The 18,402-nt window shown below is 29.9% G+C and overlaps 1 protein-coding gene across 5 annotated transcripts in view; it reads right to left on the bottom strand.

Moving 5' to 3' along the window:
• The window catches only part of LOC131843720 (2-oxoglutarate dehydrogenase complex component E1), a 34,786-nt gene that overhangs the window by 11,991 nt on the left and 4,393 nt on the right, over positions 1–18,402 (bottom strand). For 3 of the 5 annotated variants that reach the window (XM_059192437.1, XM_059192440.1, XM_059192438.1), the window contains exons 4-10: positions 12,017–12,167; positions 11,637–11,704; positions 10,716–10,833; positions 6,010–6,088; positions 4,306–4,482; positions 1,565–1,713; positions 717–802 (exon numbers count right to left, since the gene is read on the bottom strand). In XM_059192437.1, coding sequence (XP_059048420.1) covers positions 717–802; positions 1,565–1,713; positions 4,306–4,482; positions 6,010–6,088; positions 10,716–10,833; positions 11,637–11,704; positions 12,017–12,167 — 828 coding nt within the window. Of the gene's footprint in view, positions 1–716; positions 803–1,564; positions 1,714–4,305; positions 4,483–6,009; positions 6,089–7,627; positions 7,728–10,715; positions 10,834–11,636; positions 11,705–12,016; positions 12,168–18,402 lie in introns of all 5 variants that reach the window. The other 2 variants (XM_059192439.1, XM_059192441.1) reach the window with 1 other exon arrangement.

Below are 18,402 nucleotides of genomic sequence, written 5' to 3'. Positions count from 1 at the left end.
GTTTATATCTGATTTGCCGTTTATTATAGGTGAAATGATCGTTTGCGATATCCTGTACCTATAAAAATTTGACCTCGAGGCAAAATGACAAAGACGAATAGTTTACGCATAGCAACGGCCCACTACATCGTAGCCTCACCGCATTTATACCGCAATCCCACGTTTCAGGGGAAAGGGCATTCTACGCTGATAAATTCGTCCTGGTGAATTGGTCATGATGGGGTAACTGACGTAACCCCATGCTCATCCTATCATCCTTCACTGGTGCCAGTGTAAACCAAATGCACCATTCCATTATTATCCATTAAAAATCCTACGTTTCTTATATTCTTGTTACAATGTAAATCATAATATATTGATAACGCACCGAACTGTCATTATAGATAACAATACAACTTTAATACCATGTGACTGGGAAACTGATAAAATATAGTTATAAAAGAGCCTACTCTTTGTATGTTTCGTTGCTTAGTTCCATTCACATTATTAAGTTTTGTAAATACATACAAAGATATATAGAATACAAACAACAATCGTACTCATTAATACGAATGTTTTTTCCCGCCATCGGAAGTAATGCGGTGGGCGCTATAACCGCTAGACTGACAGACATAAATAAGTCACCGAAAGTGCCCAATAACGAATATACTACTAATGAATATATACTTTCATTTAGTTATTTACTTATTAAAATGTTACAAATAAACGATACTCACATCATCTTCCGCTTCAAGACCAGCAAATTGAGTAAACAGCTGATGGAGTGGTTTACGGCAAACATTAGCCAATACATTTAGACGACCTAGAAAATATAAGATTAAATTAAATAGTTTGAAGGTATAAATATAACATATACAATTTGTGAAACCATTCATCATTGCATATCTATCACCTATCACATCATGCTTAACATATTAAAAGGAGTTAGGAAAGTCACATGTCTTTGCCTAATGCCTCTAATGTTGAGAATTTAGAGACGAAAACAAAAGTGTTTTCCAACAGATTTGTGCGATGTATCAATTACTATATGATTAAAATGGGTACCTATATTATATCAAACAATTATATAACGAACATACAAGTTTGATTAAAATTAATATTCCCCAACATGAGAATACATTTTAAAAGGAATAAACAGTCTGTTCATTTTTATCTAAGATATTAAGTAACATACACTACAAATACATAATTTTTAGAAAACGGTTAACAATTTTCAATCACAAAAATCGACTATACAAAAAAAAGTCGGACCAATCTGAAAGTATAGGTACTCTCAACTCTTTAAAACTCTCACTACTCTTTCAAATAAGAAAGATTTGTTTCAAATCGGTTCATTAATGGGAGTTATTTAAGTAATACACATTGCCCGAATTGAGAACCTCCTATTTCGGAGTCATTTAAAAATTTGATGGATCGTTTACTAAAAAGAAAAAGAGAGAAATTGAAACTAAAGATTACGATCTACATGTGTACTTACTTAATGTTTATTAAAAATCGCACATTTAAGCGCAATAGAGAAACAAACATCTGTGTCACAAATGCCATTATTATGAGTGATAGGTACCTCTGTGTGGCATTCCCATGATGATAGATTCAACGCCTAGACGTGTGGAGACGTCGATCACCTGTTTCATTGCCGGAATTAGAATTTCACAACCTTCGAGACCGAAACGCTTTTCGGATGACCATTTCTTTGCTAAGAAATTCTCGAATCTGTAGTAAATAAATATAAAAGTTTAAAACAAACATCATCATCAGAAACATACGTCAAAGATAGTATAGCTATAAAGTGAGGATTATTTGCCGCAGCCTTATCGTAATACAATGATATATAACCTTTTTTATATTACTAGTTATGCTAAGGTACACGACGGGAACAACAAGGATTTTATACAATTTAATACTTTAACACTATGTAGCTCTAGCAACATTATTTATTAAGCATCATATCTTATTAGTACAACAGTATCTGCTGCGCGCTTTCCATAATGAAGATCGATAATAATTTTACGCCAAAATTAGGGAAGTTGTAGTAGAGGCTGAGTTCCTTATATTATAATTTATGCCAAGTCCTTAATTTATATTATCGCCTTTTTCTGTTTATTGTTGGTATTATGCACTGAATATTTTTTCTTTCTTACTTATATCGTAACCGTACGTTTTAATAACTTCTTTAAGACGTGACTTCTTCGTCTACTTTGTAAATTGTAGGAATAAAAAGGCATATGTTTGCCAATTTATCGAGTTTAATAATTTATTCATACAAAATCAGATGTTCATGACATCTGAAGGTGAAAGCATAATATTGACAGATTAATATACTTTCCTCGCAGGGTAATATCTAAGAATAATATCTATTAGGGTTACTTGATATCAATCAGCATTAATTTAGGTAAAGCGGCTATTTTAATATCTGTTATTCTATTAACAGTTGACAGTCATGCCAGTAGGCACATAAAATCTGTTCACTTTATACATTCGAAAAAACAACAGTGTTAGCTGTTTTCATGCAAGTTAGACAACTAATCAAATATTTGAATCACATTCTAAATATTTGTCTCCATTCTGGATATAAAATACTTCACACTGCAGACACGTTAAGCCGTTTATCTCAACTACCTTCCTTCACTATATTACGTCAATAAAATAGCTAAAGCTAAAATTAATATGAAATGTATGATTCCATATCTAATACATTTTTATTCAAGTGACTATCTATTTCATTAACTACCTGCCCCATAAATAATTTAATATAATTTTGTCGAAATTTATTTGATGTGATTTAAAATTGGATAAAGATAATAATGTACTCCACATAAATAAATATTAATCCGAATATACTCATTAATTAAGGGAGTATATTTTTTCATCCAGTGCCGATTAAAAACTGTAACGTTATGTATATCTAGATAGGATATATCAGTAATACTGTTGATACTTGACAGAATATTAATGTCATGGTGAATATATAAACAATCATCGTCTACAAATTCATAGATTTTTTATTTGTGCGTTTAAGAAATTCGTGCCTTCATTTTGTAAGATTTTTTGGTACATATTTATATCCATGATGATATATTACTGTGTTGATAATACTGAGATAATATTAATAACATAAATAGATAGAGGAGTTACTACACTATCTTATGTCATATCTAGAAATATCTATCAATTCATGAAGCTATTGACGCACTTTCAATATCGGTGAAAAAAATTTCAATGTTACATCATGTAGGTATGAACTAGTGAAATCACTTTTTACATAGCAGAATTATAAGCATTATAAAAAATAACATTTAAACATGTTATATACGATTTACGTACATTGCATTCAAGCGGAGTACAAAATAACCGTGCAGAACACAAATAGTAACTATACAACAAGCAAGTATATATAATTATACTTACTTGTCGCATATTATTCGTTTGTTTAGATTTTGTCAGTGTGGCTACGACATTATGCATTAGAATTGTGCATTGTATTACCGGCCAAAAAGTACGACAAGGATGACAGAAGTATTAGAATATAAATTAATTAAAATGTAAATGTATCTAAAAGTAATTAATGTAAAAGTATAGTGCGGTTGCACTAATTTGCGGGCCCTTCAATGTGAATACAAGTATTATACATTTCTTTTCTACGATTTCAATACTTTTTTACTCAGGTGAGTGCAGAGGCCAATTCATAGCCACGACGGGGCTTGTAGCCGGCCTGAAAGCCACCTCCTGAAGGAGTTTTGACTGATATTTTTTTCGATTATATTAGCGCATAATATCAATGGCAACGTTAATCCAACAAAAGCCTATTCTGATGCAGTGGTTTTATGAAATAGCTACTGTTTATCAATAAAAATAATTTATAACCTGATTGCATCATCATTACAAAAATGTGACTAATATAATAATTTTTCCATATTTTTCTACATGTACTTATCTGTATAAGTTCGCTGATATTCTGTAAGTATGTGTGATGATAATACTATATGAACTAGGATAAGAAATTCTATCACCGCTAAATAGAAATAGATTACCATATTTCGGAAATTTACACTAGTAAATTCAAGATGTAAAATAGGTATGTTATGCATACAAGAAAATATTACTTTCTAGCGGATAACAGACATCTGTATTTGACTTTATTGGGACCTAAAACGCATATACATAATTATTACATAGAATCAAGAATAATCTTAAATAAATGGCAAATAGTTATACGTATCTAACGTAAACGTATTATTAACATAATAAAGTTATAAAATAAGTATACATATACCTATGTTTAATTAGATATAAAGTCTTTCTTACCCAGTTGACCTAGTAAGACGTGCAAGAATAAGTCTCTTCTGGTCAGGGCTCATTTTGGTGACGTTGGGGGGCTCCATCCTCTGCCTAATCCAATTGCACTGTTCCAGCGAGTTAATAAACATGAACTCAATGCCAATGTTGTTGCAGTATGCCTGTTCCAAACGGCTCAAGATTTCCCTAAAATAATAGACGACAAATATTACATATTTTAGCTATTTTTATATAGGCTCTGTGTTGTGTTTGAATTTTGCGTAGTAAATCTTAAAAGAGCTTCTATCCTTAATACTTTACTTCAATAGCACATTTTAGTTTAATTTCTAATAAGAGACCATCCCGGCACTTGCAACATTCCAGTTTATTCCTTTAGTTTTGTTTTGTTCATTACTAATTATTAAGATTAGTTCATACGTACAGTTAGGTAAAGTCTGGAAGAAGTACATACTTATACTCTGAAAATTGCCATGTTCTTCTTAACTTAATAAAAATTAATACAAAATCTCCTCATTTTTCATTTTATTAAATTATGCAGCAAGTGTCTACATCAGTTGATTTATAAGCCTAATTACGGCAATCTTGTGAACCAATACAACATAATGTTAATAATTAGAAATTTTACATAAGATAATGCTGTCAAATATTTTTAAAATTTCTATGATATATATCACATACTTAATACAATAAATACTACATTAACGCAAATTTTTGTAACTAGACTTCTAAAGAAGGGATAAAGTTAAAAAAAAACATGACGTGCACAGAAGAGCGAAAGATCCTATATGAATAAATTGTTTTGAGATTAATTTTGAAAATTAAAACTTTAGATATGTTTGCCAAATTTATATTTTTTGAATTAATGTAGTATTTTATTAAGGGTGCGTAACAGTTTCGAGTTTTTGCTGAGACGTAACCGCTCACATTTCTTCTAGTTACATACAAAAATATTCGGATAAGTGCGTCATAGAATTATCATCCAAATTTAAAAATACCTGACTGACGTAGAATTGCAGAATGGAACGTACCGGTAGGCGTGCCCATTGCGATCTTATGTATTACTTAGTCGTATATTTGAAATGGGTGTGGTTTTGTTATTTGATAATTAAATATTTTATTAAAAAAACATTATCGTTGAATAAAATAATATCAATTTCAGTCATAATACTAATTCTTTTCAATGTTTTATGTGTACGTAAAATCGTTTTTTGCTTTCAATTAGTCGAATAGCCGTAACATCCTCATTGAAATTCGGCTGTCATGGAATTTGATCTGTCCTCAAATTATCATGTCATAAATAGGAGAACAGTAAAGCCGTAAAAAAGATCTATCTCAATCGATTTAAGAACACGATTATTTTCTTATATAGAAAAACAAATAATACATATAATATTCCTTTTGCACAAATAAATACGCCTGAATAATGTTAAACATATTCAATAACCATAATCAACAATAGCGTCTTTCATGACACAAATGTCATCGACAATGTAGTTAGAGAATGACAACGTAATAACAAGCAATTACGTACAAATTTGTAAAACAGAACTGAATAAGACCTTGAATTGTAATTGAGATTAAAGACCTTCTCAGTAATAAGAGCTACCTTGACAAAAAAAATACGGTTTGTGCGACAATAACCAATTGATAAGTATAACAATAAACAATAATAAGCAGCAGTGATTAAATTCCATTAAAGTCGAAAATACTTACTTAAGTGGTAAAGCTTTTTCTTTTTCGCCAATGAATGTGGTAGATGGCAGTTTGAATACCCTATCCATGTCGGCTTCATCTAAAAAAATAGATGCTTATAAGAGTATGAATGTCGAAAATTCCCTTTAAACCAATGTAAGAATACACAGAACCCTTTCACTTTGAATATCGACTCCGAGCGAGCGCCTACTATTAATAATATTTAAAAAAATATTTATGATAAGAATTTAGGACTAAAAATTATCAATAAAAAATATAATATTAATATTTAAGTAATTTTACATTTATTATTTATAGATACTGAAAAAAATTAACCAGCTATAAAATTTATTATAGTTATCTCTTCACTAATCCACTCCTGTAAAAGCATCCTGTGAATTGAAATGCATTTAAATTAATGCATTTCAATTCAATTCTTAGTTGAAACAATTCCCTCTTAATATCAGTGTCAATGCCCATAATTATATACTGCTATTGCAGAGTTCGATATTATATAACAGAAAGTAAAAGGGTTTACCGAGATCACTAAAACATTGCAAGCCGACAGTTCAATTATAATGAATACAGAAAGCAGATATAGAAGAAGCAGATTAAAGTAGATGTATCATATCCCTTTACTAGCATCCTATATATTGTGTTGTGTAATCAGAGATAATTTAAGACATAACTGTATCATTTACATCGACTTAGATCTCATCAAAATTATACCGTTACTCAAATCAAATCGGCCATACATAGTAGTATATTTTTTTTTTAGTATATTTTTTATGTTAGTATATTTTTTTCTAAATATTTAATAGAAGGTACAAAGAACGTTAAAGATAGCACGGATTGTTGAATAATATTACGAACAATCTGTTGGCCGCAGTCCAACATAGATGAAATAGGTACACGTGACATTCAACACATCTCAATGTCAAATAACATTTTCACTCTCCACCACATCACCTTTACCACACAGCAGTAAAATAAACGTTTATGTATAATATAAAATAAGAAACAAAACAAAACGTAATAAGTGACGGACATACCATTTAACATTTAAACCCATGCATACATATTAATCTAGGCCATATATCATGCAGAGATAACTTGTGATTGAACATATAAAGTGACAGTACTCAATAGTAGCATGTACTCAAGGAATGGAAATGGACTATGACGTGCGAGCCGAAGAATTTGTGCATTCACATGAATGGCTACAATGTATTTACGTAGTTATGGCGTCCAGTTACAGAAATAATTATGTAACAAAAACAAAAATAAAGGAAATATATTTAAAAAAAACAAAAAGAATCCTTTTTATACTTTTAAAATTAGATTAATATCAATTTCATCAATTAGCACTTTGCACTTCCCTAAATTACGATTACAAAACGCAATAGTAGGTAGTATATTCTTTGCTAGTTCTGTATATACAAGTAAATAATGTTATAACCCATGATTCATAGGTCGGGAGGTAATGATGATAAGATGTATTCTGGCTAAGTAAGAAAGACATTTAATAACGTTATGTCTTCTTATAAAGTGCTGATTGAAAGACCACTGCGCCGCCATAACTACCTATGGGGAAACACCGAGCGGCCAGGGTTTATGCGCCAAGTCCCTGTCTCCTTACCAAACCTGTAGCTGTTGTGGATCAACTCCCGCAGGTTTTTACCGGTCGTATCGTTTGCTATTTCCAAGGGGTCGAGTTTCGCTATATGGTGTCCACGGATCTGTTTTTTATTTCACAACGGACTTGTTTAGTATGCAAAATGTATTTGACGTAATCAGCCTAGTGTCGTATAAAAATTAAAAAAAAAGCATAAAAGTGTAAAGAAATTATACAAGTTTTCAATTTTATTAAAAGCAATTGAAAAATTATTCACAGTTCTGTAAAATATGCTTAGATTTTAAGAAATTATGTAATAATAACCAATTATAAATAAAAGTAATATTAGTAAACAAAAAAAATCATTTCCTATCAATTAAATACACATAAGGTAGTAAAGTCCAATACACAGATAAAATTATCAAACAACAGTTTTGCCAAAAAAACACATGTACCTAGATACTCATTATTTAAAATAATTGGTTAGATACAAAATATACATTAATAACTTATTAATCAAGCGAAAAGGTATAGACGGACAGCGTGCATGTTAACATTCATTAACACGTTCATTATTATATTTATATAGAAGGGATTCAGACTCTCGTGGATATCATACTCACCGGCGACTTATAAATAACCTTGAAAAGCTATTCAATATTTAATTATTCAAGAAATACACGTCTAATATTTTTATGTTCCTTTCAAAGTAAGCTATCATACTGTTTTTTTTTTTAATTTGACAAGATGAAATATTGTGTAGTCCTAGCGAATAAATCTAGTAAAGGAATATGATGTCATAGCTATAATTAAAAGGAAGCAGAATTAAATTACTAGTAACTAATTTTTAATCTAAATAAAATTTTATGTTAGTAGTCTATATTAATTTAGTTAAAATGTTAGTTAATCAATAGAATATTTAATTATTTCTATGTTAACGACCGAAAATTACTTGCAAATGGCTAGTCTCAATTTTCTAAATCAATACAAGCTTCAAATATATAATAGAATTAATTAAATTAGATTTGCATTTCCCTTATCCAAAAACAGTTTAATCAACGTAATAAAAATTTATCTAAGTATTCGTAACACCGATATAAAGTTAGGACTTAGTTATTAATTTATTATTTAATAGTAAACTTACATTCCACGCTACTGAATTATTTATATACGTAGTAATAAAAACAAAATTTGTGCATCATCTTAATATTTGTGTATTTTCTTAAACTATTTCGTTACTTTCACAATTTTTATAAGTACATATTTTATATTCAGTGCGAAAAATAAAAAGCCGGGTATTCAGTTTTTTTTTATTTTAAATGTCATATAAATTAGTTACTAAAATAATACATGTATTACAACTACAAGATTCTGCTACGAAGATTGTCCAAGCACCGTAGTGGATAAAATAAAATAGTTTCTACGGAAGAAATAAAAACTACAAACCAAGCACCCAAACTAAAAAAGCAAAAATAAGAACTACACCTCCGGGGGCAAATGGTCAAGTAATAGAAACCTTCAAAATAAAAGACCATTCAAATAATACTAAAAAAAGAAAGTGCTGCCCTTTAAATAGCAAGTGACACCGAAGCTATTAACCCTAAACCAAGTTGGAAACTCGTATTGCATATTGAAGATTAGAAACGCGTCAATTGATACTCAGTATTTTAAATAATACATTTACGAGAACTGAACTTGCTTAAGCTATAGTTCATAATTATAATACATTGGCAACTAATTAAGTAGTATTTATTCTCCAAATGTTAGTAATCATTATAAACGAAACTAATAAAATAGCCACATATTATTGGCATATTAAAAAATATTGTTAACGGCAACACTGAGTGCGGCACCATTTGACGCCCGCTAACGATCAATCGCAATACATGATCGGAGTCTTCCATACCAAAGCGAACGTGTTGTCTAATAACAGCCTCGTTGGCGAAAGCTCTTAAATCACCGTGCCACTCGCCACTCGACGCTGGATCTCCCGTAGAGATGCCCAGAGGATCTAGTTGCGCCACGAGGTGACCACGAGACTATTTCATATTACATAACCAATTAATACGCGATAAAATGTAAACAACACTGTTCAGGTTATTCCCCAATATTACCATAAGAACAGTACATCTGATTATCAAATTTGATAATCATGGATAAACTCAATCAGTATAGATACATCGCTTCTTAGAATGGAATAAGGTAAATAGATCTCATCTAAATCAAGTTTACTTAAGGAAAACAACAAAATTATGACTGAGTAAATGTGTTGGACATTATAACAATACCTTTTCTTTATACATGGAGCACAAATCTATTACAAACATTAGAATTAAATTTAAAAATCGTTACAAACTTATTAAAATACTAATTATCGTGGAATAATCTTAACGTTCATTAAAACAGTAAAGTGCATGCTAAATAAAAGATATAATAAAATCACCACACACCTAAATAATAATTCAAGAATAACAAGATATAACAAAAGAGTATTTTGAGACTAGCAATTATTCGAGATCGGTCTTGACTTGGTTGTTAGTGATAAAATGTATTAAAGTTTAAAGAAAACTATTCATAATTGAGTGGCTGCATAGATTTGTTAATTGTTTTCATAGCGGCTTTGAGATTATGTAAAACGTATAACACTTATGTTAGCGTTTTTTGCTTTCTTCTACCAATGCTTTAAATATACGCTACTGCAAAAAAATTAGTCAATCCTCTAGATGTTTGTAGAGAGCGACGATATTATGTACATGCATATACATACGTAATAAATTTATTAGCTTGTGATATAGTACAATATAAGTTTAATATACTATAGTATAGTTAGTTAGTGCTGTATAGTTGTGTAAAAAACTAAATTAATATCTTTATTATTTAAGGTTATCTCACATAACAAGATCTGAATAATTATCTCACGATAAAAATTCATCTGATAGCGGTACACCAGTATCTGTCGCTATTTGTAAGTATGTGTATGTTATAATATCATCGCTTATTAACACAACAGTGATACGCAATGCAGCGCTCAACTAATATAACAGCATGATCGATTACGAAAGTGATTGCTTCCAAAAAATTTTCTCGACATTTTCATTTCTGTCCTGCGTACCAAATTTGAAATATTTCCTCATGATGAGCTCGGAGTTCGGCGCGCGCATGCCCAGTTCGGGCAGGTTGGCCGTCGTGATGCCGAGCGGGTCCACATCGGCCGCCAGGTGACCGCGAGCCTGTCACGCACCCGCCACCACTTGTCATCACTTCAGCCGAAATTGTAAGTAGCACGACCCAACGACAACAACTAGTCGCTATTACCCAACTTTGGGTCATACTTAACACCAGTCATAGAGCAATCCAATATAATTTTTTTTAACATAATATGGTCGGTGGATCGTGTAGCAAAATTCGGACTTAAAAGTATTTAAATCGCAATGCCAATTATATATGCAGTTGCTGTTACCTATACAGTTTTTATACGACGCTTTGTTTATAACTCATGTAAAAAAGTAACGATGGTAGTTGATAGACTTATCTGTTAAAAATGCGCTTTAATTTTTATAATTTCCACTGTTGTGTTGTTGTATGATGTCTGGAATAAATATCTGAAGTGTTTATAAAACGTTTCTAATTATATTTATATTCCAGTTATATTTTTATATATATAATATAGTTTTATTCTCAGTTCTCACGAGATGAAGGCCTTTTGAAGGCTCGTCAGTATTAAAAATTTACGAACATGATAAAGCGCACTTAATTATTCGTTTCGCGATAGATTTTTATAGAAGTTTATCCGTATCTTGTTATATACTATGACCTATTGCATATAATCAACCCGAATTTTAGTAGATTGGTATTATGAAGTAAAATATTACTTTATTTGTCCTAATCACTATGTACCTTATTAATTCAGGGAAATCATAACAAGGGAAACTATTAACAACGAGGTAATCGTGTGAGACTGAACAAAATGTGCAAACAATAAGGAATAGCGTCATAAGGGTATAAAAACAAAGTTAAAATGAACGATTTTCACCTGGTAACTCCTTATAATAGCTTGAACAGCAAGATGGTCGTCAATTATCTTCTCATTGATAGGTGACCCTGAAAATGATACAATAATCACAAACAACGTCCCTACCATATACTAAACAGTCCAATTATTTCTATATATATATTTATACCATTCCATTAAAATATCGGTTACAAATTGTCTGTTTGTGATGTTTTAATTTGAACAGAGACATATTAAATAGCTAGCTGAACGTCTAATCGTCTAGTAATAAAATTGAAGTAAAACTATACAATTCAACTCATAAATTAGAAATTAGAAATACTAAATGATCTCACTTAATATATTTTAGCTAAAGAATAATTTCTTTCAAGTAAAATTTGACAATATACATATATACAAACCTGCAGAAATGGAAGGCATGCCACCAGACGTCGGCACGAGAGCAGTGAGCGGTACCTCGTTTCTGTTGTATGGCGCTAGGTTAGGTGGCGATGTATAAGCAGCGCCGGGTTGCGCACCATTGGTTGCATTGCGGAAAAATGCATCCCAAGACTGCAACAAACAATTCTTGTAAGGACTGTATATTTAAGGAATATATGTATATATAAGGAAGGAATATTTAAGAATATAATATAAATATAAATAATACACAAGTACTCTTCAACAAAAGTTAGTTAAATTTTATTAAAATAATAAAATTAAACTAAATTGATCAAATTGTTATTTAAATAATCACTTATAAAGTAGAGGAAAGAAATTTAAGTTTAATTTATCCGATGGTAATTATTGATTTGGCATCAAGTGGCAACCTTCACTGGTGAAGGTTAATACTCGTTATGCAGGTTTCAGTTTAGGAAAAAATAAAATTTAGATAATTCCGTTCATAGGTTAGCTACAGAAATCATTAATTATGTTGATTATTTATATCAATTATCCTAAACTACGAAATTAGGTAATGTAAATGTTGGATGAAAAATAAATTATTATTATCATTTTCAAGAAACGGTTGGAAGTAAACTATGTCACACGTTACTTGTCACGTTAAAAGTATTCCTTTATTAATTAGGTACTATTCAAAATGGTACTTTCGATTTTGGTTATAGTTCCAGTTGATTTCAGTTTACAACCAAGGAAAAAATAAAAATTTATATTTGTAATTCCGTCAAAAAAATCATAGGACATTTGAAAATATCTCTACTAACTGAAATCATTAATTATAAACTGTTGATTATTTATATCAATAATGTGTATATTTACACGAGGAGCCACTTTTGAACTGGACCTCAAAAACTCTTTCACACAAACCTGTCAAATTTGGTTCATATATTTCTAAATATGTGTTCCAAATTTCAAAACATTCTCAAACGGTTATTTAGATATTAATGTCCAAAAATCATTTTTATCACTGATCAACTATAGATCAAAATTATAACCCACTTCCAGATGACCTACAATGAATATAAAGGAAAAAATCTGATGTCATTTTACTACAATTTTTCACTTTAATTGATTCTATGAAAAATAAATTATTATTATCATTTTCACGGAGAAACGTCGTTTACCAATTTACGGAAGTATAACTATGTCATAAACACGTTACTTTAGTCATAAAATACACTCGTTAAACTAAGTATAGTCGAATTTCGTATTAATTATTAATTATTAATTATTGTTTCAATATTTAGGTACATTATTTTTAAAATTATTAAATAATAGGTACTTTCGATTTTATAAGGTTATAGTTCCAGTTGGTTTATATTATTATTACATTATTTTAGTGAACATTACAATTTTAGTATAGTTATAAGTAGGAATGTACAGTTAACTCGAGAATTTATTGTGATTTTGTTACATAATCGTCTTTACGTTAACGTGTCAGAGATTTCAGACATTAAATAAGTTTATGATGTCAATTTATATTTCACAAGGCCTTAAGTGACTATCCTCCTCTATATTTAATAAAGGGCAACTCTTCAGTAAAACCTTAGATGGAGTACGGACATCAAAAAAATAATGAAGGCCCAAAAATTCCTGATCATTGCACTTGACAAAAAGTTACAAGAAAATATAGAAAATAACACAAAAAAAAGACAATTATACCCCGTAAATATACGAAAATACAGTCCAAAAATAATTTGTATTAATTTAGTTATACACACGACTTCGACATTTGAAAATATCTCTGAAATGTATTTATAACAATATAAAATATCATTTCTTCTTATAACTGGGATAAGAGTCAAACATGACTTGTCGGTTCCTATTTTAATATTAATAGACTGTAATAATTTTTAGACCTATAAACGAGTGAATTTTATATTGTTAACTGGAACTTTAATAAGGCACTAGTGAATATATAGAATTTCATAACATTAGATAATTGCATCCCATGGTGATAGTAAAATTGAAACGCTATTTAATATTCTGATGATACTGAGTGATAACAAGAACTATTTAAAACTCCCTCGCAAATTGACCTTGCACGCGATCTCAATTTCACGTTTCACCTTTCTAGGGGTCTCAACACGAATTATAAATACGTATTACATATGTTGTGCAACGAAAATTCCAGTGAAATATCAAAACGTGTCGTGTCGAGAAGTGATAAGTTCTGATGCCACGGTAATTAATAATTTATTATCGGTGTGTACAGTTCTACATACTTCTAGAGTACTCAGGAAAAATACTACAACATTTCTACTTAGTACAGTCGATGACAAATTATCAAAACTTTTTATAAAGAATTATACCTAAGTTTCTTATTGATGTATATGACATGACGCACCCGCCTACGCTATTAGCTTTTGATGGATATATGGAAAATGATAGGATGAGAATAAAGTCAGGTGATGAATTCACGAGGTATTAAAGACGATGGTTCACATGGGGAACCGCTTGGAAGTAGACCTGACAGATATAGACGCCCATTACCAAAAAATACTTCCCCCAAATTAGCTAAGCTATGACGCCTTATTTTGAAAAAACATTTGAACGAAACTAAGAAATTCTCACAACATTTAAAGTCTACAATCTATCTCTAATGGAAAGACAGGAATTCTTAGTAAAGTGTAATCAATATGAATTTATGTATTATACAATTTATCTTATAATGTCTCAATGTGCAAGTCCGTCTCACACTACACAGATTTTTTTATATATACTGAAAACACCAAGACCAGTACAAGTAGATATGTTCTTCATCTGCCAACATACAGACGTCACAATAACGTAACGTTGTCATTTGGTTATATGAAAATAACAACAACAGACCTCCACATATTTATAGATGCGTAGCGAATATCGACGAAATAAATAACATAAAATATCGAATAGTTACATTTAGGGTCTGTAATGTAGCGATTATATTATGGTACCTATTACAAATTTCATTCAATAATGTAAATAAGAAGTTGATTTAATAATATGTTGAAATATTACACGTCTTTTTATTGTCTACAAAATAGCATGGACATATTAACATTTACACACGCCGTTCGCCCCAATAAATAGATGTCTATTATATAAGCAGGGGCTATGCTCTGTACGGTGTACATGCTAAGGATTACAGACTGTACCGGATATAAAAAGTTTTAAGTGAGACAAATATATATTGCCGATATACATCCTAAATATCCCAACACAACTGAACCTGTGATGATATCGATAACTACCTAATTGTGCACCTGCAATATGATATCGATAACTACCTAATTGTGAACTGTCTGTGCACGGTCTAGACATAATAAAATAGCATAAGGCAAAAGTATGCAATTAGAACCTTCGTTTTGTTGGCACTTGTTTCTACGTTTAACTATACTGTCATGTGATATATGTTCTGTAACCAAGGTCATCAAACGTCATAGAAAATGAAGCCATATTTGTCTACGTAAAGAAGTTTGTAGGAACCGTAATAAAATAGAGAAAGTGTAATAGCCACAGCATAATGCCTACTCTACATTCAGTTATATTTTCTGAGAAAATAAGAAAGCGTCTCAATGAGCAAAGAAATATAAATTACACATTTCTATAATAGAATTTATGTTTATTTGTCATCTCATCACGAACAAATTACTCAACGGAAGTAACTGTGTAGGTTGGTTGGTATTAACCCAAACTTATACACCATGTTTCATTAAAGTTCTTTGCATTGATAACAAGAATGTTTAAAGAGGTAACAGAAGAATTTATAAGATTGCGTGACGTTTTTGATAAAGATATCGTCAAACGTACACATAAAAATATCATTCATATCGCCTTTTAGCAGTTTCGTTGAAAACAAAACATGAAATCGAAAAGTCCGACAATTAGCAATGACACAAAGAATAATAAATAGTAGAAGTTAAAGTTGATAAATAGTACATAATAATTTTAAAAAGAAAAGTAGATCATAGAACAACTCTGCAGGAAGTAGCGGGCACATTCAGAACACAATATTATGTTTGCACAGATGTTCAAAATACATATCACAATTTAAGTACACATCTAAACTAATATTATATTCTATAAGGAATGACTTTTAGTTTTTATAACATTAAGGAAAACTTTAGATAAATACGCTATATGACTGTTGATTTCAAATTGCGTTGGCGATTATCATTTATGTCGTGATAAAAATCAATGTTTATCACAAACCAATAACGTCATAGAAACTGTAATATTTTTTTTTCTTTTTTTTTTTCTCTTTATTTTGGCAACAAACAGTCGTTATAAAAACATATAAATATACAAATAAAAGTAATTTTTACGATAGACATTGAGTGCCGAAAATTTTTTACTTAATTTTATTTTTAGTGAGCCTAGTGAACTAAAATAAAAACAAAACAATACAAATACGAAGAAAATGAATAAGAAAAATGAGTATGAATAAGAAATAAGAGTATTACAATACAAACATTATAATAATTATAATAACAAACTTAAAAATAAAAAGGGGGTTACTTTGTTATTTCGAAAAGTTTCTTTCTGTATGTAACTAAGGTGCAACAAAACGGATCCAATTATATAGATGTTAAAATGAAATAATGCAACAAATTTACTTTGTTTACAATTTAATCATTGTTGGGGCTTATTGTTTCCAAAATATTTGTATCACAAACGGAAATCGATAACAAGATATTACAACGCATTATTCGATGGTATTATAAACAATTATCATATTATACTCTTATTTGGAACGAATTGCAATGCATATTTGATACAAGTGTACTCTATTATATCAACCTCCACGCGGTCAAACATTAGTGACATAGTTCTTCTATTAAAAAAAAAAAAAAACCTACTTATTGTAATTTAATGAATGAGAATTGAGAGAGACAGGTTCTATAACAATTTATATTTATGTAACTAAGTGCAACAAGGTCATATACAAGAGACTTTAAGAAACCTATAACAATTATAAACAAGAGGTATCTAAGAACCCGACATTGATGAAAGATATTGTAGTAATCATTCATAAACTATGATAGTAGGTATAAATAAAAATTTAAGTTAAGTAGGTACTTCAACTTTTGAATTGTTCCTGTTCAGAGTTCATTGAACTTCTTATATATTTGTCATAAATGTGTCTAAGGACTACTACAAATATTTAGTAAACTATCGTGTCTTTGAGGATTATCTCATACCAGGTATAACTATAAGTTGTTAAAAACTTGCATATGTATGCGTGTGTAAATTAAAATATAATAAACATATACTTGGTGACCGCTTTAATGTGGTATTATTATTATTATGTTTTTATTATTGTTATTATTGTTATGAATGTAACTTCAAAAAAGAAAACTAACACTGATTTTATAATTTTTGATTGATTGATTGATTGATTGATTGATTGATTGATTGAGAAAATACTGAAAATTATTAATCAAAATAAAGTACTAACTAAACAGTAGTATTATTTTTATATTTTATTAGAACTGAATGAATATGATGTATGAATAATATGTTTATTGTGCTAATAAGGTTACAGTTTAGTTACTTTCATGTAAATTCATTCATGTAAGTTCATGAAAATGTAACATGGTATATGATATTGTTTTCAGATTTTCCTGACATCAACATCTTAATACTGAACAAAGTTTAAACAAATAAGAGATGATATTCTAAATCTCCTAGTCATTCAGATGAAGATAAATAACATTTTTACTGTAAAGAACAGGAGTCCAAAAGAATAAGAAATATATATATATATATATATATATGTTTTACATAAAAATAAGAGAAAAAAGCAGAAGAAAAATCTGTAAATTATTGATAAAAACTTTTACGTTATCATTCCGGAGAACATAGATGTTATATACAACTGAATAACATAGAAAAATATTTAGAAAAAGTAAACTTTTAACATAATTTCAAAATATTGTTCAGTAAAAATGAGGTGCAGATTGGTATAACTAAATACTACGTACATAACAGGACATAACTAAAAAACCGAGGCGCAAACCACGCCCACGTAGTATTTGGTATATTCTACCATAAGGACTACTACTATATGCTGCATTGACGTAATGCCGGTGTTCTGTGAATAAAGTGCCGCGTCATAAACTTGCCCGCGAGCTCGTGCACTCGTCGTGTGTTTTCTATTGCATTTTATTTAATAATGGAATAAATCCCACTCTATACATTACCTACAAATCATAATTCAACCGCATTCATCTCCAGCAACTTTTTTAAAATGTCAGATGCGGATTGCGAATATACCAAATCTCTATCAGAATATAAAAGCTGTTAATAGCTATCGAATTAAACTATGTATTTATGTAACTACTTCAGCGATGTTTAATTAATGTCA

Source organism: Achroia grisella, unplaced genomic scaffold (genome assembly GCF_030625045.1).
Source record: "Achroia grisella isolate CSIRO2021 unplaced genomic scaffold, CSIRO_AGI_Agris_v1 utg327, whole genome shotgun sequence".
Taxonomy (NCBI): domain Eukaryota; kingdom Metazoa; phylum Arthropoda; class Insecta; order Lepidoptera; family Pyralidae; genus Achroia; species Achroia grisella.
Note: the sequence above shows the minus strand (reverse complement) of the source record. Positions and strands in the feature narration are given on the sequence as shown.